At 49.8% G+C, this 23648-nt stretch overlaps 1 protein-coding gene across 2 annotated transcripts; it reads right to left on the bottom strand.

The window, feature by feature from the left end:
* Positions 1-938: 938 nt before the first annotated feature.
* Positions 939-22900, bottom strand: Gpr68 (G protein-coupled receptor 68). Of its 2 annotated transcripts, none has more exons than XM_052185245.1 (2): positions 22607-22900; positions 939-3521 (listed from the first exon to the last, which is right to left on the bottom strand). In XM_052185245.1, exon 2 carries the CDS (start codon positions 3429-3431, stop codon positions 2304-2306), a length of 1128 nt encoding a protein of 375 aa, XP_052041205.1. In that variant the 5' UTR covers positions 3432-3521; positions 22607-22900; the 3' UTR covers positions 939-2303. The 2 variants fall into 2 exon arrangements, with proteins under 2 accessions (XP_052041205.1, XP_052041204.1); XM_052185244.1 differs by lacking the exon at positions 22607-22900 and adding an exon at positions 11529-12012.
* Positions 22901-23648: the final 748 nt, after the last annotated feature.

Genomic DNA, 23648 nt, shown 5'->3' with positions numbered 1-23648 from the left:
CACTGAGACCAGAGGAGAGTTCCAGGAATGGAGACTCCATCCCCAGATGCGTAAAGCAGTGGGGTCCGATTCCGGCTTTCTCTAGAACACGAACTGATGGAAAGCAACAGATGGGGATGCATTCTGTGCTGAGGCTTTCTCCTACTCCTTCAGGCCAACCCACAGTCCAGTGTGTGTAAACAGGAAGATGAGTCCTTGTCTTACTAAGCAACACTGGAGAGTAAAAAAGGAATTTTAATGGCCTCTGTCACCTTCGGTCCAAACCAGATGGACTTTTGCTCCCAGTCCTCCTCTTAGGAGAGAAAGCAGGATTAATCCTTAATAATATCCTTGCTTACTCTGTTTGGAAGAAAGAGCCATTCTTCCATAACGCTCCAAAACTCCAGGAGCCTGATCCACAGAGGGATTAAGTGGTCAAAATCAAATTTATGCTTCAATAGGATGTGGGCAATCTTTAATGATAAACACGGAGTCTGGCACTGTTGAGAGGGTGCCCTGGCAGACAGAGGCTGTCAACAGAGCCGCAAGGTGGACGGCTGCAAACAAAACCACTTGGTTCTGGGGAAACGGTAGAGATGAGTGCGACAGGCCCTTCTGGTCTGATGGGGGCTCACTCTTGCTGGGGGAAGGGGGAAGCTACTCAAGATACAGAGCCCCATGTGGTCAAAGACAGAGGGAGTGACTTTCGCTAAACCACGGGGCTGGGCGTTGTCCTTAAAAGTCCCAGGATGGATTTGCAACATGCTGCACAGATTATGAACTTTGCCATGAGGCAGGAGAGAAAACCCTACTGTCGTCCTGGCTTGGACCGATTGTTAGGCACTCAAGGGCGGCCCCCAGCTCGCCCATGGATCTTTCTATTTGGAGTCTCTCGAGAGCACATTGGATCTTCCAGGTGTGGGTGGAGTCTCTGCCTATAAGGACCGCACACGCTCTGCTGTGATTGGTTACTTTGTTTTATTTGCAGACTGATGTCACTACATAAACCCACCTCACAGTCCAACACAGGGATACTTGGCATAAGAGAGAAGACAATACAAAAATACAGCTCTCCTTAGTAAGGGGAGCTGGGCTTAGCTTGTTCCAGTCCAAGCCGTGGGAATCCAGAATTTCAGATCAAACGGGGAAATACTGTGGGCTGAGGAGGCACAGAACACTTAGCTTTTATGGTCGCCCCAAACAGACCTAGGCTGGGGCAGGTGTAGGTCTTTCTGGCATGCAGCCATCTCTGTCAACTCTCCTATACTGAAACGGAGCTTGAGCCAAATCTGCGGTCACGAGACATGATCTTGTATGTGTGATGTTAGTTTATTGTACCTAGGGACTCTGGAAAACTGTCAGACTCCTCTCAAAGGCTGCTGGATGCTCTATGGTGCGTGGGGAGAAGGGTAGGAGTTACTGACAGCAGTCACATGACCCTGGTATCAGTGTCTTGGCACCCTGCCATTTTTATATTTCTCTCTCTCTCTGTCTCTCCCTCTCTTTCCCCTTAAGCTCTCAGGTCTGGCACGTTGGCCAGCCGGACACAAGCTAATTAGGAAAAGCCTGTGCCAGGAACTTGGCTAAGGACACAGCTTTAGGCCTAAGTCTTCTTCTTAAGCTTTAGTATGATGTTTTGAAGGGCCCCTGGCATCTCTCCAGGGAGCCCTGGAGTTTATTTGTCATCAGCCCTGAGGGTTGGGGCCCTGTTCCACGAGCCCTGTGAGTCGTGTCTGGTGCTGGGGCCTCTTCCCTGACTGCTGCTCTGCTGTCGTCCCTGGCCACCAGTATTCGTGCCCCAACCCCACCCCTGTTCTTCACCTTAACCAGCCCTCTGGTCTAGACTGGTTTAGAAGCAAGCTCAAGTATTGATGGTGACTATACGGCTTCCTGTGTCACACGAGACCACAGCACAACTGAGCTGGTATCTGTGACAACAGGGCCACTGGAAGGCTTGGCAGGTGAGCACGCAGGGTCCTACACCCCTCTCCACACCCCAGGCCTGCTGCTCTTTGCAAATCTCTTAGAAGTGATGATTCTGACTCCCTCCCATCTGTAGCCCAGGTGGCCACCAAGAATGCAGCCACCAAGAACGGGGAGAAGACAGGGTTCATTGCACACTCAGCAATGCCTGGGCTCAGCACACAGAGCAGGCTTCCAGGGGCCAGAGGGACCTGGCTGTGGCCCAAGACCATGCTTCCTTCCTGAGGAGAGAGGCACCTGTAGGTGGCAAAGTGGGAGACAGCCACCATGCAAGCTCCAGACCACAAGGCCTGTGGGTGAAAACTCAGGCCTAACTTAGCCTCACAGACATGTGACTCAAGCTAGGCCAACCCGACTGTGGGGGGCCCTCCTACTCCCAGTGAGTTAGGGGTCTGGAAGGCTGAGTGGAGCTTGGTTAACAATTCAGGTTCCTCACCCTGGGCCCCACTTTTCCCAGAGGCCTCAGGGGCACCCAGAGGGTAGGTCTCCCTGGCCCTGCTTGTCCTAGAGCAGGTAAGGAAGGCTAGGCAGGCTCCCCGGAGGCGGGCTAGGTCCCTGTGAGTGGTCTCACTGACAAAGCAGTACAGCACCGGGTCAGCCACGCAGTTGAAGCTGGTGAGGAGGAGGGAGAAGTGATAGGCGTTGAAGACGCTCTTGGCGAACTCACAGCTGCTCTCCCAGAGGCTGCGTACCAGCAGCAGCACGTGGTAGGGCAGGAAGCAAGCCAGGAAGATGACTACCGTGCTGAGTACCAGCCGCTGAATCTGGTCCTTGCGGCTCTTCTGTGTGCCGTGGCTGCGCCGCACGGCCCGCAGGATGCCCTGGTAGGAGGCCAGCAGCAGGCAGATGGGGAAGAGAAAGCCCACCAGGAAGCGGTAGTAGTTGATGCCGCGCTGCCAGGCCTGGATAGGGTAATGCTCAAAGCAGACGCGGTGCTGGTCCCCGTCCTCGATGATCTCCTTGTGGTTGAGGAAGTAGATGCTGGTTAGCAGCTCCTTGGCCCAGATGAGCACACTGACGCCCACGGCTGCCTTCAGCGTGCGGAACTGGTGGAAACGGAAGGGGTGCGCCACGGCCAGGTAGCGGTCGATGGAGATGCAGCAGAGGAAGCCCACGCTGATGTAAATGTTCTCATAGAGGAGGATGCCGCATACCTGGCAGGATAGGTCGCCGTAGGACCAGTTGTCGTGCTGGAGGACGTACTGCAGCCAGAAGGGGAGGGAACAGATGTAGAACAGGTCTGCGATGGTCAGGTTACACAGGTACACTCCCAGCTCGTTCCGCGCCTTGATCTGTAAATACCCGAAGTAGAGGGACAGGCAGTTGGCCGGGAAGCCCACCACCAGCACGGTCACATAGACCACTGGGGCCAGTGTCTGGTGGATGGTGTGGTCGATGGGGCAAGGCAGTGAGGAGTTTTCTGTAGTGATGTTCCCCATCTTTGAGCCAGAAGGGGCCTTGCTCCTCATGGGCTTGGAGATGGAGCCAATCTCTCTCTTGCCATCTTGTTTACAGAAGGTGATGCGTCCGTATCAGGGTCATTGGTGGTAGGTGGACCCCTAGAAGTGAAGGTGGAAAAGGCTTTGAGTAATCATAGCTGTCATTTGTGTGACACCTGTCATTGTCAGACACTGTTCACTTAGAAGCTGGACCAGCCAAGCAACTCCAGAGCACAGGAACAAGACATTCCAAACACCAAGGTGCAGCTTGCAGCTCCCATCTCTGCCGTCCCTTATTTATCTCCTGTCCCTTATTTGTTTCACTAGCCCCCGGTACAAGCAATGGAGGTAAGGAGGAGATCCCGGCTCTCCAAAGGAGACTGAGGCGAGGGCATTTTAAGCCTGAACACAGTGTAAAGGCTCTGCCATCTTACATAGCAATAACAGTCATAGGACTATAGTCACTAAGTCAAACAACGAGGCCGCAGCCATTCCAGGGGCCTCTCCACAGGGCATCAGAAGGAAAATGCCCTGCTGCACATCCTTCTGCACTTTGGCAAGGAATAAAGGATAGTTTCTCATCACGGAGCCCTGCCTGAGTTCCTGGCTACCTTTCTCATCTCCTCACCTGGAATCTGAGAACTAAAAACACCTTCCCTGGGACTGGAGAGATGGCTCAGTAGTTAAGAGCACTAAATGCTCTTCCAGAGGTCCTGAGTTCAAGTCCCAGCAACCACATGGTGGTTCACAACCATCTGTAATGGGATCTGATGCCCTTTTCTGCTGTGTCTGAAGACTGTTACAGTGTATTCATATACATTAAATCAATCAATCAGTCAATCAATCAATCACTATCTAAAAACAAAAGCCTCCCATTTTGGTCAGTTTTAGGAGAGTGATGGGTGGGAGGCTGCATGGTAATTCTTGCCAGGGCAAAGCAGGTGAGTTGTAATGTTTTCTTTTTCTTTTTTTGGGGGGGTGGGGGGTTGGTTTTTTCGAGCCAGGGTTTCTCTTTGTAGCCCTGGCTGTCCTGGAACTCACTTTGTAGACCAGGCTGGCCTTAAACTCAGAAATCTGCCTGCCTCTGCCTCCCAAGTGCTGGGTTTAAAGGCGTGCACCACCACCACCTGGTGAGTTGTAATGTTTAGCAGGGGCAAAAGGAAGACTCAAAGATATTCTGCTTCCTCCCCGAATCAGTGAGCCGTTTACTGCGTTGAGAATTTAACAAAGGGAACTCCAGACCGCAGTCACATCTCAGGGTATAGTGGAATGGTTTGTTGCCAGTGTTTTTGATAAAGTAACCTATCAAAACGGTAGAGGCTTGAACTGTTCCACTGATTTAACCCTTCTCTCTCAGCTGAGAAAACATCTCACTAGGCTACATCAGCACTTTTTGCTTTCTCTTTTTAGTCTTTATTACTATTATTACTTTTGAACAGCTTTGTCTCACCATGTAACACAGACTGGGTGTGTCAAACTTGCAAGCCTCCTCGGGGTTTCTCAGTGCTGGGGTGACAGCACGTGCCATCTGCCCTGACAACTTGGCATTTTAAAGGCTTTTTGGCATTATGTTCCTTGAAGAAGCCCTTTTAGGTTCAGTACTTGCTAACTGTCTCCTGATGAAGTTGACTGCCACGGGTCTCCTGAATGCTCATGCTGACGCCATCTGGAAGGTGACTGGGCACCATGAGCTTTCGGATCTCTTTTCCGCACTCTACCCCTAGCCAAGAACTGGGTTTCCATCCCCACTAGAACCTACTTTCTACCTGACGGAAGAGTCTAAAATTAAGCTGTTGTGTGATGCCTAAAAGTCAATAGTGACTTTTGTGCTCTCTTCAGAAAGCAGAGGGCTAGCTGGGCTCCAGAGGAAAACCCCCAAGAAACCATGACCAAGGCTCAGCAGATCACAAGGCTCCACATTCCTGTAGCTCTCTCCTCCACGTCAACACCCCAGCTCTCCTCTCCTCCGCCACCTCCCAACCTCTTGCCGTGGTGCCTGCCCGCCTGTCTGACACGGGCCTGGGTCAGAGGGCTGGGATGGGATTGGGTTGAGGCAGAGATGAGGTGGAGAAGAGGGCTAGGGTAGAAGGTGGACTACCAGAGCAGAGATGGGCAGAGGAGCTAGCCCAGTCTATGAGAAGGGACCCAGAGAAATCTACACCCCTCAGTTCCAGTCCCAAGGTGCCTAAGGACTAACATGGGGAGTTTCTCTTTAGTCATTCTCAGCCCTGTAGACAACTATGCACAGCCACCTGCTCTGACATGTAGTTCCGCATCCCTGATCTCAGCCACCCAAGGTTAACTGTGATTGAGAGCAAAAAGGATGGGTGAGCGTAGCACACTAAGGTATTTTGAGCTTAAGAAACTGAGGCAGATGGTTTCAGCACACCTTGAGGTACAGAGCAAGAGCTGGTTAAGCAAATACCACCAACCATGTTACACACACACACAAACACAGAAGCAGAGGCAGGAGGATCACTGAGAATTCAAGACCAGCAACCTGTCAGGCGGTGGTGGCACACACCTGTAATCCCAGCACTCTGGGAGGCAGAGGCAGGCAGATTTCTGAGTTTGAGGCCAGCCTGGTCTACAGAGTGAGTTCCAGGACAGCCTGGGCTATACAGAGAAACCCTGTCTCGAAAAAACAAAATCAAAAAAAAAAGACCAGCAACCTGGGCTAATTAGATAGTAAAAATTCTGTCTGAAAACAAAATGATATTTTGGAAGGGAAAAACCATATTCACATAAATTCATTACAGTATACTGTTGTAATTATTCTACTTATTACTAGCTGTTGCTTACATCTTCCTATGTCTAATATACAAATTAAACTGTATCATGAGCCGGGTGGTCGTGGGATAAAGGGAGCAGAATTCTCATTAGTTTTTAAATGAGCAGGAGATGGGTGTGGCCCAGTCACCCTTTCTCTCACTCATCCAACTCCCTCTCACTCATACAAGAAGCCCAGTCCCCTCCTCCACCCAAGTTCTTCCCTCCTCTCAACCCAGCCAACTTCTTTCCTCAAAGAAGCACCTCCGGATCCTCTCCACCCTCTACCCTAGCTCTCCTCTCCACCTCATCTCTGTCACTACTCAACCCCATCCCAGACCTCCCACCCAGGCCCACACCAGTCCTAGCCACCCTCCGGGAAACATCCCAAATCATCCCTTGCTCTACGCACTGGAAAGCAGACTCCCTCACACTTAGTCTAAAATCCAAGCACCTGTGCCAGATCCTCAAGGCCCACAAGCTGGTATCAGCCCCCGACCTTGCCTGGCACCCCCACCTTGAGGACACAGGACCTGCCTCCTGACCTCAGTCCCTGTGCCTGGATCTTGCCTAGCCACGCCTTCCCAAACGTTTGACTCATATGGCACCACCCACCACGGCATCTGCTCCTTCTCTGCTAGAGATATGGTAGCTGTCATTTCCTGGAAAGATCTTCCCTGGCACCCACCTCAAGCATGCATGCGCGCGCGCGCGCGCGCGCACACACACACACACACACACACACACACACACACACGCTCACACAGGCTCACACACACTCACACTCACCTACTCATACACACACTCTCACATACACACTCATACACTCTCACACACTTTCACATATACACTCACACACACTCATACATACACACATACACACACGCTCACACACGCACTCACACCACTCACACACACCACATGAAATGAAAAAGAAAAGCAAGGGAAGCATGGCCTTCAGGATTCCACAGACCAGAGCAGACAAAGCCTCCGTCTTGAAACATGTCCTGTCAGGTCTTGGAAATTCCCTGATAGTCACCAGGCCCCACTCGGTTGTTTACCAGTGGTGAGTGTATGGACGTGTGAGGTAGGGCGGGGTGAGGTTTGTAGCTTCCTTTTTCCTAAGCCAGCAGCAGTAAGCTACTTCTTGTAACCAAAGTCAGAAATGTTCAAGCCTGCAGAGCCAAGAAGCAGCACTGCCTACAGTTAGGCTGAGGCACCTCCCACGTTCACTTTGGATCAAAAAGAACAACACTTCTTGAACTGTCTGCATTGGAATACACTGGAAGTTTAAGACACTGCAGAGTCTCCTACTCCAGAGTTTCCAAACTGGCTGGGTCTGAGGCAGGGGCACTTTAAAAACTTCCATCTCAAACAAGCTCCTGGGAGATGCAGGTGTGCTGCACCATGGGTCACACTTTTTGAGTAATGAGGCACTAGAAGAGTCTAGAAGGCCATGGGCTCAGCTTCTGAACAAGCTTCCTTTCATGAGTCCCTGAAGCAGGGAGCAGAGGCAGCTGGAAGGGACTTAAGGCCTCTCAGGAACTTTGGGCAGAACAAGAGCACAGGTCCTGGGCATTTCTAGAAGCTTCTGCTTCTTCCAGTGGCGCCCATGGGAGTTGACTGCAAGTATTCCTGTGCCTGTTCCTTTAGCTTGCAAAATGTTTGCAGTATTAAGGTTCCACTTTCACAACCCTGCTTTTGTTTGTTTGTTTTTGTTTTTTCTATTTAAGACATAAGGTACCGCGGATTCCAAAATGACAGCTTGTCAATGGTACAGTACCTCCAGGTTTCCTGGAGCAGGTATTTGTGCAGTGTTCACAGGCTACATACATGGGGGACTTAAATAAAATGAGAAAGAGCTCTCACCCCCAGGGAACCTCCATGCCCAGAAGTCAGGAAGGCCACATGCACTAATCATTGCCAAGAGAGGCAACGTCTGGTGGATGCAAGGGCGTCTCTTCACCCTTGCACCACCTCACTCTTGGTATTCCAGACATACTTTCTGTATTTCCATTCCCATTACACACTGATGGCTCCCACTGTTCTCCTGAGGCTGGAGGCTGCACAAACCACTCCTGCCATGCCACAGGACATGCTCAATGGGGTCCAGACTTGGTCCAACATATTGTCCACTAACCTGTTCTTAGAAAAGATGCCCTCTCTTGCCCAGTTATTCACCATGAATGGGTGGCCTTTGGCTTTCTCCATCATCTTTCACTTAAAGTAAATCGACGACTTGTAGAATGTTCAATTAAGTGTTTGAAAGTATCTCTCTCTTTTCCCTTTCTCTTACTGGGTCCTAAGGCTTGATCAAGTCTTCTTTCCTGAAGTCAGTGCAACTGCCTTATGTCAGGCTCATGTCTACAACTTACCACCTAAAAGTCATCTTCCAAACCATAAATCTAACCAAGTCAAAAACTGGCTGTTCAATCACTCACTCACTCACTCACTCACTCACTCATCTATCCCCTATCATCCCACACCCATTATCCATCCATTTGTCCACTTACTCATCTTTCCATCCATTCATCCATCTGCCATGTATGTGTCCATCAATCATTCATCCATCTATCCATCCATCTCTATCCATCATCTGTCCATCCATTCATCATCTATCCATCAATCAATCATCCATGCATCCATCCATCATCCATCCATCTATCCATCCATCAACCAATCATCCATACATACATCCATCATCCATGCACTCATCCATCATTTATCCATCCATTCATCATCTACCCATCCATCAATCAATCACCCATCCATGCATCCATCCATCATCCATGCATCATTTGCCCATGCATCCATATATCAGTTATCTATTCACCCATCATCTGTCCATCCATTCATCATCTATCCACCTATCTATCCATTCAGCCACCCACCTCTATCTATCCATCCAAATATTCTTCCTAGAACAGTCACTGAATGTCCATTGTATGGAAAGCACTACACTATACACTGGCCCTAACATCCAACTTCATTTTAACCCCATGAAGAAGAGCAGATAAATGAAGTAAACTCAGGACAAACACAAGATTTTGCCTCCAAGGTAGCAGAGGACTCCATGTCTCTGCAGGATAAAGCCCTGCAGTGGAAGCCATGTCTTCCCTGGACTGTCTCTTTTCTACCCTGGAATCCAGGAGTGCTTCTCTCTCAAAAACTCAACTCAAACACTAAATGCCACATTAAACACAGAAGTATCTTGGAGGTAGTCTAATCCATCATTTACTAAGCATCAGTAAGGAAAACCTTACTGAGCAGTGATAGTCAGACTAAGTCGAAGAGGAAGAGCTGCCCAAAGAGTGAGGAGTTTCTGCCTGTGGAAAATGTGTTCAAGCTATCAAACACAAGAGAGAGAAAATGAGCACCTTTGTGGAACCGAAAGTCGTTTGCCATGAAAGGATGTAGATATAAGGCAGACATGGCCAGAGAGGAGACAGGATGCCAACAAATTCGAAAGGAAGGGAACAGTAGGGGAAATGGGGAGGTTCTTCAATGCTTGGGCCTCTAGCCTCTCAAGAATTGTTAGATGGATAGGAAGACAGACAGCTAAGTGTGTGGAGCTACTGGGTAGGGAATAGACAGACAGATAAATGAGTGGATGAATGGACGGGAATGTGGGTGAGCGGGCAGATGAATGAATAAATGAATGAATGGGTAGATACATAGATGTGAGAATTGATGGGTGAAGCATAGGTGGGGAAGGAGACAGAGTGGATGGGTGTAGAGGTAGATGGGCGAGGATTTTGAGGCAGGGTGCTAGAGCAGTGACATCACTAACAGAAGTAGGAAAGTGAGATGGAGGGGTTTCTAGGGCTTCTTTAACAGGACAGCAAGTCCGCATCCCAGCCAGCTCACCCTCCTGCCACTTCTGAGGATAAGGTTCTGCAATGGAAGCCATGTCTTCCCTGGTCTGTCCCTTTTCTACCTGGAATCCAGGAGAGCTTCTCTCTCAAAAACTCAACTCAAAAACTAAATGCCACGTTAGACACAGAAGTATTTTAAAGTGGAAAAGCCGGGGCACATTTGCACCGAGTCCCCTGCTAACCAGGCACAGTCTCGATGACTACTCCACCTCTTCAGTGAGATCCAGATAGTCAAAGACAGGCCAGCCCCCTGGAATCCCACAGCTGGAATACGGCAGGCCAGGCTTTAAACTTTGCCCTCGACTTTCTGACCCTTGATCAGGGTCACCACTGAGCAACGAGCTTCTCTTGCTACCACAGGCTTTGTTGAGGGTTAGCCTCGTGTTCCTGGAGGGTATTTCACCAGGCTCACCTACCATGCACCCTGTCCTTAGTCTCTCATGGTGGAGGGATGTGCAGAAAGTGGTGGAAACAGCTCTTTGCCTTCTGACTGAGATGCACAGAAGGCGACACAACTAGAGGCAGGACCTTACCCGCATGCGAATCCATCAGGTAGATATCACCACGGGTGTTAATGACCAGATGAAGCCCTGATGGGAGAAAGCAACTCTCTGACAGAAGCTGCTTTGGGGTAGGAGGCAGAGATGGAGAGTTAGATCTCTCTCTCCTGGCTGGTGAATAAATATCTCCCCCAGCACCCATCTCTCTGCATACCACGCTCAGCGTGTACTCAGAGCTGGGAGTTTCCTGTGGGCCTGGTTGCCTTCCCTCAGCTGGCCAAGCCTCCAGACATGTACACAGGCTGTTTACGAGGAATTGGGGTACCCGGCTGTCTCACAAAGGAGGGTTTACAAGAAATATCCCCCCAGGAAGGAATAGAAATCAACTCTATTTTTCCTTCTATCCCCACCTTTTCCCCCCAAATAGTCTCACCTCTGCAGTAACAAAGACAATTCAGTCTCATCTCTAATGTCCTATAAGAGTTTTAAAGCCTTAACAAATCCCTGTAAGTTGGGTGGGGCTGGCATTGCTAACCCATTTTATAGAACTTGAAACCCAAAGAGGCTGAACCAGGCCCCAGAGTTTACACAGAAAGCCAGGGTGACTCCAGAACAAAAACAACCAAGTACTCAATTGCTACATTCGGAAAAAACAAAAACAAACAACAAAAACAAACCACAAATAGTGAGAAATACACTTGAGAGTGTGGTTCTGTACACACACACACACACACACACATACAGACACATGCACACAGACATACAGATATACGCCCAGACACATATATACAGATGTATGCACACACACACACACAGACATACACACACACACACACATATGCACACAGACATGCACAGAGACACATACAGATACATGCACACAGACACACACATGCAGATATACACAGACACATATACACAAATGCATGCACATAGACACACACACACACGTAGATTAAGAAACTCCCTCACACAATGCTTACCTGATGCTTTTTTGTCACACTGGTGTTGTCTCTTCTATTTCATTTCTTTTAAGAACAGGTCAATTAAATTGATTTCTGTCCCACAAGTGGGTCTGTTTGGAAACTATCCAGCCCCATACCCACACTGGCTTTTTCTAGAGCCTCCTGGGAAGGCAAAAGAAGGCAGGGAGAAGTTCACAGCCAGCTGAGGAGGAAGTGGGGAGCCAACAGTGAGGTCCACCCCACCCCTGGCTGCCCTGAGAGTTCTCTGTGAGAGAACCTAGCAAAAGTCGGCTTTGATTCAGCCCATCCGGTTAGGCGCTACCCTTAAACCTCCACCAGCTGTGCTCCTACAGCTCAATTTGGCAGTCCCTGGACAGTCCTGCACACGGACGGACGGACTCTCCGTCTCTCAATCCTGCTGAAAAAAACCTCCCAGCTCGTCTAGAAAATCCCCAGCTGGGAGCTACCCATTCCTGAGCTGAGGCAGAATCATGTGAACTCCAATCTGGTGTCAGGCTAGGCGGGGCGGTTGCCGAGGAACCACCCAGCAGCGGGAGGATGCGGGTGGCAGAGCAGATCCCTTCCCACACCCTCCGTTCTCTTAGACTCTCCACGTGCTCCAGGTGCAGTCAGGGAGCAGCCTCTGGGAAAACACTGAGCCTTGAATTAAGGCAGGTGCTTGGCACGCGTTGAGTACCCAGATTCTAGCTATCACCACCTCAGGCACATGCTAGATACCAGGGGACACAGAGCATTGAACCCCACTCCTGGAGTTTTCACTGAAGCCCCTCAGGTCTGTGGTCGCTGGCTGGCGAACTGGCAATGGGTAAGGACAGGAAAACTGACTGCTGGCACTCCTAACCTCAAACCCTTCCTCCCAGCCACTAACATCTCAGTTATTAGGTCTCAGGCCTGGCCACATTTGTAAGAAAACACTTGGAGCCTATTTTTTAAAATGTGTGCAATGTCAGGTTCTACCCCAGCCAAATTAAACTGTCCGAACATCAGTGTTCTGCAAAGTTCCCTAGTCAACACTAAAACGAATGGGCAAATAGGGCCTTCTCTACAGACCCACAGAGCAGTGGTGTCAGGGTCGAAGGTTAGGGTATGTGGCCCAAGTGCTGCCCAAGCGCAGAACCCTGCCAGCTTACCACACAGGTAAACTGTGGAAAGTTGTCCAGACCAGCCCCTCAGTTACACATGGAAAACTCTGGTTCCATAGGCCAGAGTTTCATGAATGGAGCCTAAGTACTAAAAGATGACTATGGCTGAGCTGCGACTTAGGCTGATGTCTGAGGCTGATGTCAGGGGCCTTGTTCTCTTGGCCTAACTATCTCCTTCCAGAGCAGGGTCCTTGAAAACCCATCTCGCAGTTCATCGGGAGGCCAAGCACAGCACACATAGATGGTCCAGGGGACATGATGTCACTGTGATGTCTAGGACCTGTCTTCTCCAGAGAACAAACTGCTCTAGTCTGAGTACATGGTGATGTTAGCTAAGGATTCTGCCAAGAGACCCTAGCACATAACAGACCTTTCTCAACCGTCACTACATCAATTGCTAATTGGAGGTCTTATGTTTACAACAAGGCTGCCACTCCTTCTAGGGCAGCCATCTGCTAGGGTCAGATGTTATGCCTGGGGTCTACTTGGCTGCCCATGGTGCCACACGGAGGAGGGAACAATATAAGACTGGTGGTGGCTGTCTGGCTGCTTCCCAGGTCATACCTGGTCACAGAGCGCACCTCTGGCCCTCCTTTCAGTGTGGCCCAGTTTAACAGGACATGCAGACACTATGCCTGCACTTTTGCCTTGTTCATCTTCAGGAACCAGTAATGGGATTGTGAACCTCCTCCAGGACACCCAGGGACCAAAAAAAAAAAAAAAATGTTCTCCCTTTGCTAGTAAATGCACATTGCTGGGGGAATAGGCACCCCAAAAATTCACCAAATTCATTTGGTGGAGGGATTGCTTAGCCCATGACCTATGAAATACCCACGTAGTAAGAGAAAACAGAGTCCTCAATGGGTGCTCTGGCGCTGGGATTTTTTCTTCAATAGTGACATTTCATAGTGGCCTCAGGAACTCCAGAGACCCCATATGTCCCCTCCCTTTACAAACTTCTCCAATAAAACCTACACGTATATAATAGCAACAAGCCTGCCACACACTGCCATAGCATGAAGACAACCAAAGCCCTTCCTCTATTCCAGACTCCTGCCCTTCAGCCATAGAGAAGATGAAGAGAAGCCACTGTGTAGGGCAGGGTAGGAGAGGAAGATGGAGGAAATGAGTGGGACCAGGCCTGTCGCCCGTGAATCTCTTTATTCCCTCCTTTCCCTCTCTTGGTTGAAAAAGACAAGGTCTCTTATATAGCTCAGGTGACTGAAACTTCACTATGTAGCCCAGGCTAGCCTTGCACTCATGATCCTGTTGCCTAAGCCATGGGCGTGCTGGGATTACAGACAAGCATCACCACATCTCTCTGTAGTTAGAATTCTGGAACTTTGGGTTCTTTAAAAAAAATGCAGAAATAATAATGTTTTTGTTTTAATCCCAGGTGTGGGCTATGGGGCTGCTTCAGACTGTCCATAGCAGCTGACTGTGATTTGCCTCGTGCTCGAGCAAGGGTGTGATTTTTTTTCAGCTGCTGATAGTTTCTGCGATTGGGTGACGTTTGGAATTCTGGGGACTTTTCAGAGGTTAGATAAATGTTAGGGCCCCAAAAGGTATGGTGGGTTGTTGGTTTCAGTTGGCTAAGTAGTCTTGCACAAAAAAAAAAAGAAACAAGAGATTAGACATACCTGCTTCAGGGAGCACAACACCCCTAACCAGATGAAGCGATCTGACAATAGCATCGCCCCTTTCCTTTCTATCCTTTTTTTGTTCCTACCTAGTGTTAGGGGATTGAAAGGGTGGAAGAAAAGGGGTGGAGAAGAGTGGAAGAAAGAAGAACTCACACAGTAGCCAAAGACAAGCTATATCTCTCCACTGTACCCCTGTCACGGTGACTGCAGCGGTGAAGGACCATGGACCCCACTGGACTAAACGCTGTCCCTATCTTGCCTCAACATAAAAATCTACTTCTGGGATCTGCCTCTAAAGAGCTGTGAACTTGCCTCAGCTGCTTTGGTGGCTGCTGGCTGCTATTCATTTTGAAGCAAAAGTCTGCTCTGAGACAGAGTCCTAAGCCACAAGACCTTCAGTTTCCCACCCCAGAAATGCAGGCCGCGTGAAGGCAGCATTAGTAGCCCCTGGGGTCTACATGTAAGGTCTCTAGCCTACGGGAGCAATCCCAGGGCCACTTGGAGGCCATGGGTTAGAGGGTAGGAGCACGGGTCTAACCCAGACCTGAGGGTCAAGTCCACTTCCACATCCTGTAGCCTTGAGAATCATACATGTTTCTGATTTTGTGAAACTCTAAGATGATGAGACCCAGCAAAGTAGCTAGCACTTAGTAGGACCAGTGAGATGATGGTGGTGGTGGTGGTGGTGGTGGTGAGTCTGTAGTTAGAACTTCCAGTCCTGCTATCTGATGAGCCGAGGTAGAGGCTGGGCCGATCAACTTGACAAGTGGTGATGGAACACCATTTATTACCATCAGGGTTTGAGGGACTCAAATTAATCCACCAATTTGAAGCTAATCAGGGTGGAGGGGCTGAGGGGCTCCCCAGGGTGGGGCTCTGGTAATGTAAGCAGTGCCTGTAATCAGCCATCCGCAGTCTGACTGCAAGGAGCCTCTCCTGACTTGTGTCTTGGGAGCTGTGTGTTACCCAGCACATGCTTACATTCGAGAAGGCTCTGCGTATGACACCTAGATTCCTGGTGGTGCTGTGCTTTCAAAGGGGGACCAGGTGTGGACTAAGAGTGGCCCTGATTTAAGACTCTCCACTTCTCAGAGGGCCCAGCACCGACACCTTCTTTGGGGTTGCAGAAAACCCCGGGCATCTCAATATCTACAGTAGCCACTGAAGATGTGGCTGCCAGCCAATCCTCATGACTGCTCCAGTTTTAAGTTAAGGTGTATATACTGCGCGCGCCTAGGTGTGTGTGCGGAACAACTTTATGGAGGTGGTTTTCTTCTTCCACTTCAAGGTCTGTCCTAGTGCACAGCAAAGTCCCTTTCCTAATGAGACATCTTGTATGCTCTCTTTGAAGTCCTTTTTGAGACAGGGCCCATCTACATGACTGTTTATTCAGGAGCTCACTGCGTAGATCAGACTGGCCTCGAGCTCACAGAGCTCTTCCTGCCTCTGCCTCCTGAGTGCTGGATTAAAGGCAGGCACCGCGATGACTGAATCTGTTTTATTCCTTATACAACCCTACGCTACAGGTCATTCCTGCTCCGTAGATGAGGGAAATGGGACTCAGACAGAAATCCATTGGCTCAGGGCTATGTAGCTGGTAATCTACAAGCTATGATTTTAAAGCAGGGTTGTCTGACTCCACATAAGGCTTTAGCCCAGGGTGCTTTCCTGGTCCGGTCACTACTAAAGCAGATTGCCACAAATGGGACTGCTTGAAAAAACACAATTTTCTTATCTTACAACTCTGAGAGTCCATGTGGCTTTTACTAAATTAAAATCAATATGTCCCCAGGCTGAATTCCCTTTTTGTAGGATGCTCAAAGGGGTCACCTCGTATTTTTCTCCATTTCTAGAGGCTTCCATATCCCTAGGCTGTGGACATCTTTCTATTTCCAGAACTTGCAGTGGTGGACTGGACCTCTTCATATTACATCACTTGACTTGTTCTTTTTAGCATGTCTGTCTTCTCTCTCCTCCCCCCTTTTCCACTTTCAGGGACCCCTGTGACAAACTGCACCCACCCACTTGGCTCCAGAAAGTCTCATTATGTTAATGTCAGCTTACTAGAGTTCCTTTTGCCTATGGCCTTATGCCATCAGTCCTCACTGTGTGGGTCAAGATCCCATTGAGGGTCTAATGACTCTTTCTCAGGGGTCACATATCAGATATTTACATTACGATTCATAGCAGCAGCAAAATCATCACAGTTATGATGTAGTAATGAAATAATTTTATGGTTGGGGGGTCACCACAACATGAAGAAATATATTAAAGGATCACAGCATTAGGAAGGTTGAGAACCAATGCCTTAAGTCTCTGCAAAGGCAACACTGTCACAGGCCTTGGGATGAGGAATGAGACAATCTGGGTTGGAGAAAAGAAGACAAGAGATCTAGATGTTGTCCTCTTCCTCAATCCTAATCAGGACAAGGTCTAAAGCCTTGAAACAAAGCCATGTGGGCCAGTCATAGATGTGAGGGCAGGGTACGAATGATCCACCTCTGGGTGGAGGTGAGCTTTGAGCTGCAGCCCCGAGAGCCAAGCGAAATTCTGGAGAATGAAGCCGGGAGGAGGCTCCTCAGCCTCTTAGCACCCTGTGCTCTGTGACCCAACTTGTAACCCACCTGTCTCCCAGCCTCTGTTCCTCTTCCCAACAAAACCCTCCCATTATCCCCAGATTCTTTTTCCCCAATCTCGAAGGCCACTCCCTTTCCCAGTTATTCAAAAGCAACTGTTGCTGATCCTAGGGTCAGCTGTCTCAGTAACCCCTGGATGACTGAATGCAGAGTCCAGCCCTTGCACTGGAATCATGGCCCAGTGGTTGGGGGCACTTGCTATACAGTCCTGAGGGCCAGACTTTGGACCTTTTGGAGGTCCAAAGGCAAGCATCTCGCGGCACACGAGGACACACCTGTTTAGTCCCAGGAGTTGAGAAACAAACACAAACAGATCTCTGTTGAGTTTGAGGCTGCCTGGTCCGTACAGTGAGTTCCACAAAGCCCACACTACATAATGAGACCCTGTCTTAAAACACAAACCAACTGAACGAAAACAGCCCTGGCCCTTGGTGAGATGGCTTAGTACTTAAGAGCAATGACTGCTCTTCCAGAGAACTCAGGTTCAATTCCTACAAGCATCTGTAACTCCAGTTCCATGGGAATCTGACTTCCTTTCCTGGCTTCCAAGTGCCCCAGGCACACAAGTGGTGTACCCACAAACATGTAGACAAAGGAATCATATGAATAAAATAAAGATATTTTAATTAAAAAAAGAACAGTATCAGCAAAAGCTAGGTTAGGTATCCACAAATGTTTGTGCAAGAAAATAATAGGGTCTATCTTCAAAGCAAAAGCTAGCTTGAGGCCCACCACAGATGAACAGAAAGCTCTGATTCCTACCGGCGCCGACTACTCCAGCCACCCCTACCCAGATTAGACATTTAAGGCAGAAAAGTATTAACAGCCAAGTCTTCTTCATGACCTGCAGAAACATGTACCTGAAAAATCAAAATAAGAAGAAAAAAAAAGGGCAGGATGTAAAACGTCAAAATAAATCCACCCATGGCCTTCACTGAAATACGGACAAGCACAAGTAACAGACATGATAGACTGTTCCCCCCTCCATCCCCACAGCCACTTGAGGACCGTGAGGAAGGGACCCACACTCAGGTTATTGAGTCTGTTTTCTGCCCTCCATCAGTGTGCTGGTCACTTACTTCTTTAGGTTGGTGCCCAGCATTGCAAGGCTGTGCTATAAGCTGCCTCGCTTTCAACACTCTGCGTAGACGGCGCTTATACTCATGAGTGGGGAGTCTTTGTTCCTTGCACCTGTAACTCCAGCTCCAGAGCTCTGATTGATTGATGCCCTACCCTGGCCTATGAACACACACACATGCCCCCCCCCACACACACACACACATATAGGGGATGCATCTGGGAGGCTGTGTTTTCAGCAATCCCTCAGGGTGGTTACGACACATACCTAAATTTCCCAGCCCAGCTCCTCTATGCAGTCCTTCCTGAGCCCAGAGGGCAAACCAATCTCCCCGGCTCCACTCCTACACCATCCTTTCCTGATAATTCTTTGTCCTTCCCTGGCTGACTGACCTGCAGTTCTAAAGGATGAACCCCTTCTCTCCTTAGGACTGTGAGAGCTGGTCCAGGGCTCCTCACGCAGGAAGAGGTGTAGCAGGGAGTTCCAATGGCGGGCGAGTGCAAGGTGAGGGGACACAGGATGGGCTGGCATGCCTTGAGCTATCACCGTATATAAGACGCTATATAAGATGCTGGAGTTTTCACAGGCTGCAACCCTGTGGCGCATGGTGGCTTCTGGATTCCCACGCCCTTCTTCGTTGTGTTTGTGCTGCTGGGGACTAATACCACAACCCTGTGCATGCTAGGCCTCTGACCTCTAACCTCTGAGCTATAGTCTCAGCCTCCCACTTCACCCTTTAGACAGCCAACTCTGTGGAGGAGGACCTGGATCCATTTTGCCCTCTACTAAGGAAAATGGACACTAACTACCTCAAGGGTTTGAGTGAATGGGCAACTCTCCACTCATATCTTCTGCAGCCTGTCTGAAGTCTGGTGTTGCTGAAACTGAAGTCAGAAGTTGACAAACTGGGGGAGACAGACAGGCTGTGGAGGAGAGAACAGGAAGAGGGTGAGGTTTTTTTTGTTTTTTGTTTTTGTTTTTTTCCTAAAGGCGTTGGGTAGTTAGTTGGCTCTAGATGAAGATGCATCAAACAAAAGCCTGTAGCCCAGGCAGAGACATCAAGCCAGGAGGGTCTGTGGTCTGAGGGGGTGGAAGCTGTCTGAACAGCATCCTTCTTGCTTCAGGCCCAGAGTAACCCCAGGCCTTTAGGTTGCCATGGCAACCCAAGTCTGCCGCACTCTCCCCTACACTTCCTGCCTACCCACTCTGAGAGCTCTGTCAATTAGTGATCCAATAATGTATGACCACAGTCACCCAAGCACACACAGAAACCTGAAAGCAAACAGACTCCTCCCAGGAACTGGGCACTGCGTAGACGCTCACGTTTGACCTAGGGTGGGCCACCTGCTAAATTCTCTTTTCCCAACTCCAAATTACTCTTTCTTTAGCTTCTTCTTCTTGGTTTTGACGGCATGAGGTTGCCAGAGGTTGCTGATGCCTTAGAGATTTCCTGAGAAATGGATGCTGAAGAAAACTATCACGTAGAATACCTACTCCCTCATCTCTGACTTGGGACCAGAGATGCTGACTCTAATAACATCTTTGGCATGGACTTGTGTGGCCCTGCTGGTCCTCCTCACCCTTCATCTTTGCCCAAGATGAATCAGCTCATGACACCCGAAGGGAAGGGAAGTGGGGATGCTGGAAATCTGATTCAGTTGGTAGAGAGCTTGCCCAGCACATGCCAAGCCCTGGGTTCAATACTTAGCACTGCATAAAACCAGTCATGGTGTCATGTACCTGTAATCCCAGTGCTAGGAAGACAAAGACAAGAGGACCAGAAGCCCGAGGTTATCCTCCATTACACAGTTAGTCTGAGGCTAGCCTGGGCTATATCAGACTGTGAAAAGATAGGAGGGAGGGGGGAGGGAAGAAGGAGGAAAGGAACGGAAGGGGGGGGGAATGAGACATCCACGTTGTGATGACTCTCAGATATCTGTAATTTATTCAATATTCATCTTGCAGGAGTAGGAGCCCCCCCCCCCGCCCCCAGGTCCTGGTGAGCTCTGTGATAGCCTGACCAGTAGAATTAAGTGGAAACAATCTTGTTCCAGCTTCCGAGTGCAGCCTGAGGGAACGGACAGCTCCCACTCCCTATCTCTGGAGAGAGTTGCTGTTGAAATTTAGGAGCTAAACTGGAGGGCACTCACCAACCAAGACAAGAACTTATAGCCCTGGGTGAAGAATTCCCAGTTGGCAGTTGGGACGAGACTCCCGGTATACAAGTGTGTGATCCAATGGCAGCTGGGCATCTGATTCACAAGCAGAGAGCATCCTTGTGCCTAAACCGAGCCCTTCCTAAATCTCTGTCTTTTGAGCTACATAAACAAGTATTCTGAGCACATAACCTTTTTGTCGTTTGTTTGTTTGCTTGCTTGCTTGTCTTGTTTCTTTAGAGGCATATAGCACCTTCTATCAGTTCTTTGAGGATTTAATACAAGTTACTCTGATCACATTCACCTCTGTTTTCCCCTCCCCCAACTCCTCCCACATCCACCTACCTATCTCTCCCCCAACTTCCTGCCCTCATTGCTTTATGCCCTTTTGAGTGCAATCTGTGCTGCCTTAGTGCAACTGTCCTTTACTCTTCCGGTGTTAACTGCAGGGATTACTATACTGCCAACTGATGGAGATCTGAATACAACCTTATTTGATCCTCCTGGAGGAGCTGATCCTACCCTGTCCTCTATCAACAGCTATTCTGATTCTTCGGTGGCCCAGAGGTGTACATTTTAATTCTTCCAGGATTTGGATTTATTTCACACGTTGTTACTTATTCTTCAGGAAGAAAAGGAACCATTCGGATACACAGGAGTAGTATGAATCACACATCTAGGTGTGGGGCCACCCACTGACCTGTCATGGGTCACACCCTTAAAGAAGACTGACTCTTCCTCCCACAGAAACCATCCACTGTTCCTAGTTGAGCTCATACATTTAAAGTGGTTTGCTCTGCCGCAGTGGCTAATGGGAACATTAGTGTTACTATCTCCCAAGTCACTTTAGGGTCTACTGAGTCCTGGGCTCATTTGCACGGTTGTTTAATTTTAACTTTTTTATCCACTCTGTCAGGTGAGTACTGTCATCTCTATTTCCCTGGAATATGCAAAGGTTCAGAAAGGGAAAGGACCTCCACTGAGGTCTACCAGCTGAAACAGCAATTTACATGTTGAACCCTTGGAGATCTCAGTTTACAGTCCTTCTGACTCCAACGCCTGTCCGATAAATCTCTCCCCACCGTGTGCCTTTCCACAAGCAGCAGCAGCAGAGAGAGGGTGGGGAGGGGAATTCTCAGAGTTTGCATCTAGCTGGAGGTGCAAACTTTGCCTGTGTGGTCTCATCGCTACACTAGAAAGTGAGTTCTAGAGGCAAGTCCCTTTCTTTGAAGGGTCAATTGAAGCAATATACATGGTGTGCATGCAGCACCCTGGGGAGCAGGTAGGAGTGAAAGGGTGAAAACAACAAATAAAAATAAAGAGGAAGAGGAGCCCCAAACTCTAATGAACAGAAGTGACCATGACATTCTGGAACTGGCCAGGGAACTCAAGGCGGTACCCCCACCCCGCCCCCCAGCCCACTGAGCGTGGGGAATTGCCTTCTCTCCCTCTTGGACACTCTCCTCTGGGTTGAGAGGTGGAGATGTGGGCAGGAGTCGAAGGAATGAAGCAAGTCATAGCCTTGTCTATCTCAAATTTGTGTCAGATGGGAGAGCCAGCGACTGCCACATGCCACCTCATTAAACTCCAGGGTTGATTCATCTACCCACAGGTATCCTTCCCACCCCCATCACAGCAAGAAATGCCCAAAGCCATTCTGGCATATTGGCACCACCCCAGTGCTGAACCCCAGAAGGCTTGCTGCCTTAGCGTGCCTGTCACACTTTTGTCCACCTGTTCCTTCCTCCAGACCTGGGACACGGCTTTTTCTCTTGGACATTTGATTCCCAGAGGGGATTTAAGCGTTCAGACCAGCAAGTATTGGTACTGCTCCTGCAATGGGCCAGATGTGGGAACTGCTTGGGTCTCGGCGTTTGAGGGGTGACCAGAGCCTGCTGGAAGAAGGGCCACGCAGACTCGGGTGTGAATAGAAAAAGACCCCAGTGCAATCTTTAGATCACCAGAACTGGGCAAATGAATGGTTAGAGGTCTCATACTCTTTTTTGAGGGTGAAGAAATTACCAGGTGGCCACGGAGTCAGCCGCGGGGGCGGCTGCTAAACCCAGTGGCGACCGCATAAGGAGACACCGGACCCAGGAGAGGGACCGGGAGGCGCCGGGGTTCCAGGGCAGATATCTATCTCCTGGTGACTTCGGACACAGTCAGTTCTGCGGGTTCACTGCACGCACACGGTGCTGTTTGGGGGTGTGCCCGCCTCTGCTCGGCACCAGCTTCTGCCCGTGGCCCGCGACCGCTCCCGCATCCTCAGTTGGCCACCCCCCCGAGCGCACACCGACCCAGCACTTGGGAGCAGGACCCAGAATCCAGCCGACCGCCCAATGCTTCTCTCGGCCATGGTAAGCCAGTGAAAGCCGTAACCATAGCAAAAGGAAGAAGCCTGGCTCGCAGGGAACACGTACCTGTGCGGTGACAGTCTGGGACGCGGGCCTGATGTCCTCCGATGCGGTGCGTGCGCCGCCAGGAAAAGGCTGGGGACTCCTGCAGGCTCGCAGGTCCCTTTCTCCTAGCCACTCTGGGCCACGTTGTGCGAGATTTCTCCCGCTCCCAACCCCAGGCAGGCACAGCCAGACCTGTCGGCCCACGCCCTGCAGTTCACGCTGACCGCAGGCCACAGGCGAGGCGCCTGCTAGAAGGACCGAGGTGGCCTGAGCGCGCGCCGTCCCGGAGGTGCAGCATCCCCCCTCCCCCTCCCCGCTAGCATCCTGACCTAGAGACTGGCTCTGCGGAAGCAGCCGCGCTGCTGAAGCGCTAGGGGACTTCTTCAGCCACAGGCACTCCCCCGGAACGCTGAAACCCAGCGTGGGAAGCTGGGAGAAAGGTAGAGAGGGTAACCTTTCTACGTTCATCTTTGATCTCCAACATCAGTACCCACTGAGAAAGGTCACACAGTTCTGGGCCTTTCTCTACCTGCTCGAACTGGGACTTAGCCTTCTGGATCCCAGACCCTGGTGCTTCCAGAGCCAGGAGCGGGTAGTCAAGGACATTATAAATGACCTTCTCTGGTTTTATGGAGACATCAAGGAAAACGTATTGTCCTCTGCCCTCATAATCCCCCAAACACTAAACAGCAAATAGACACAGCTTGTATCGTTATAAGCACTTAAACGTGGTGATGTGATTAACTCTATGAGACATATGCTACTATTTTCCCAATTTATATGAGGAGAAATCGAGGCACAAGAGGACAAATAGCTTGCCCTAGGCCACTCACCTATTTAATGAAGCCTTTGAGATTCAAATCGAAATCCCACCCTATGCCTTCTTGCATGTTTCCTAGGTTTCTCACAAGTGCATACCTGGGCTCCTGTGGACCCTCAGCCCCGGAAGACCCTCTGCTTCTGCCTCTCAGTTTCTGAACTTTCCCAGTTTGGGCTGGTGACTCCACTGTATACCCTTCACACCGCCTGATGGGATTACTGGCACACAGCTGCCTGCCTGCGT

The sequence above is a fragment of the Apodemus sylvaticus genome, chromosome 6, assembly GCF_947179515.1.
Source record: "Apodemus sylvaticus chromosome 6, mApoSyl1.1, whole genome shotgun sequence".
In the NCBI taxonomy this organism is placed as follows: Eukaryota; Metazoa; Chordata; class Mammalia; order Rodentia; family Muridae; genus Apodemus; species Apodemus sylvaticus.
The sequence above is the reverse complement of the archived record's forward strand: the minus strand, read 5'-3'. Positions and strand labels throughout refer to the sequence as shown.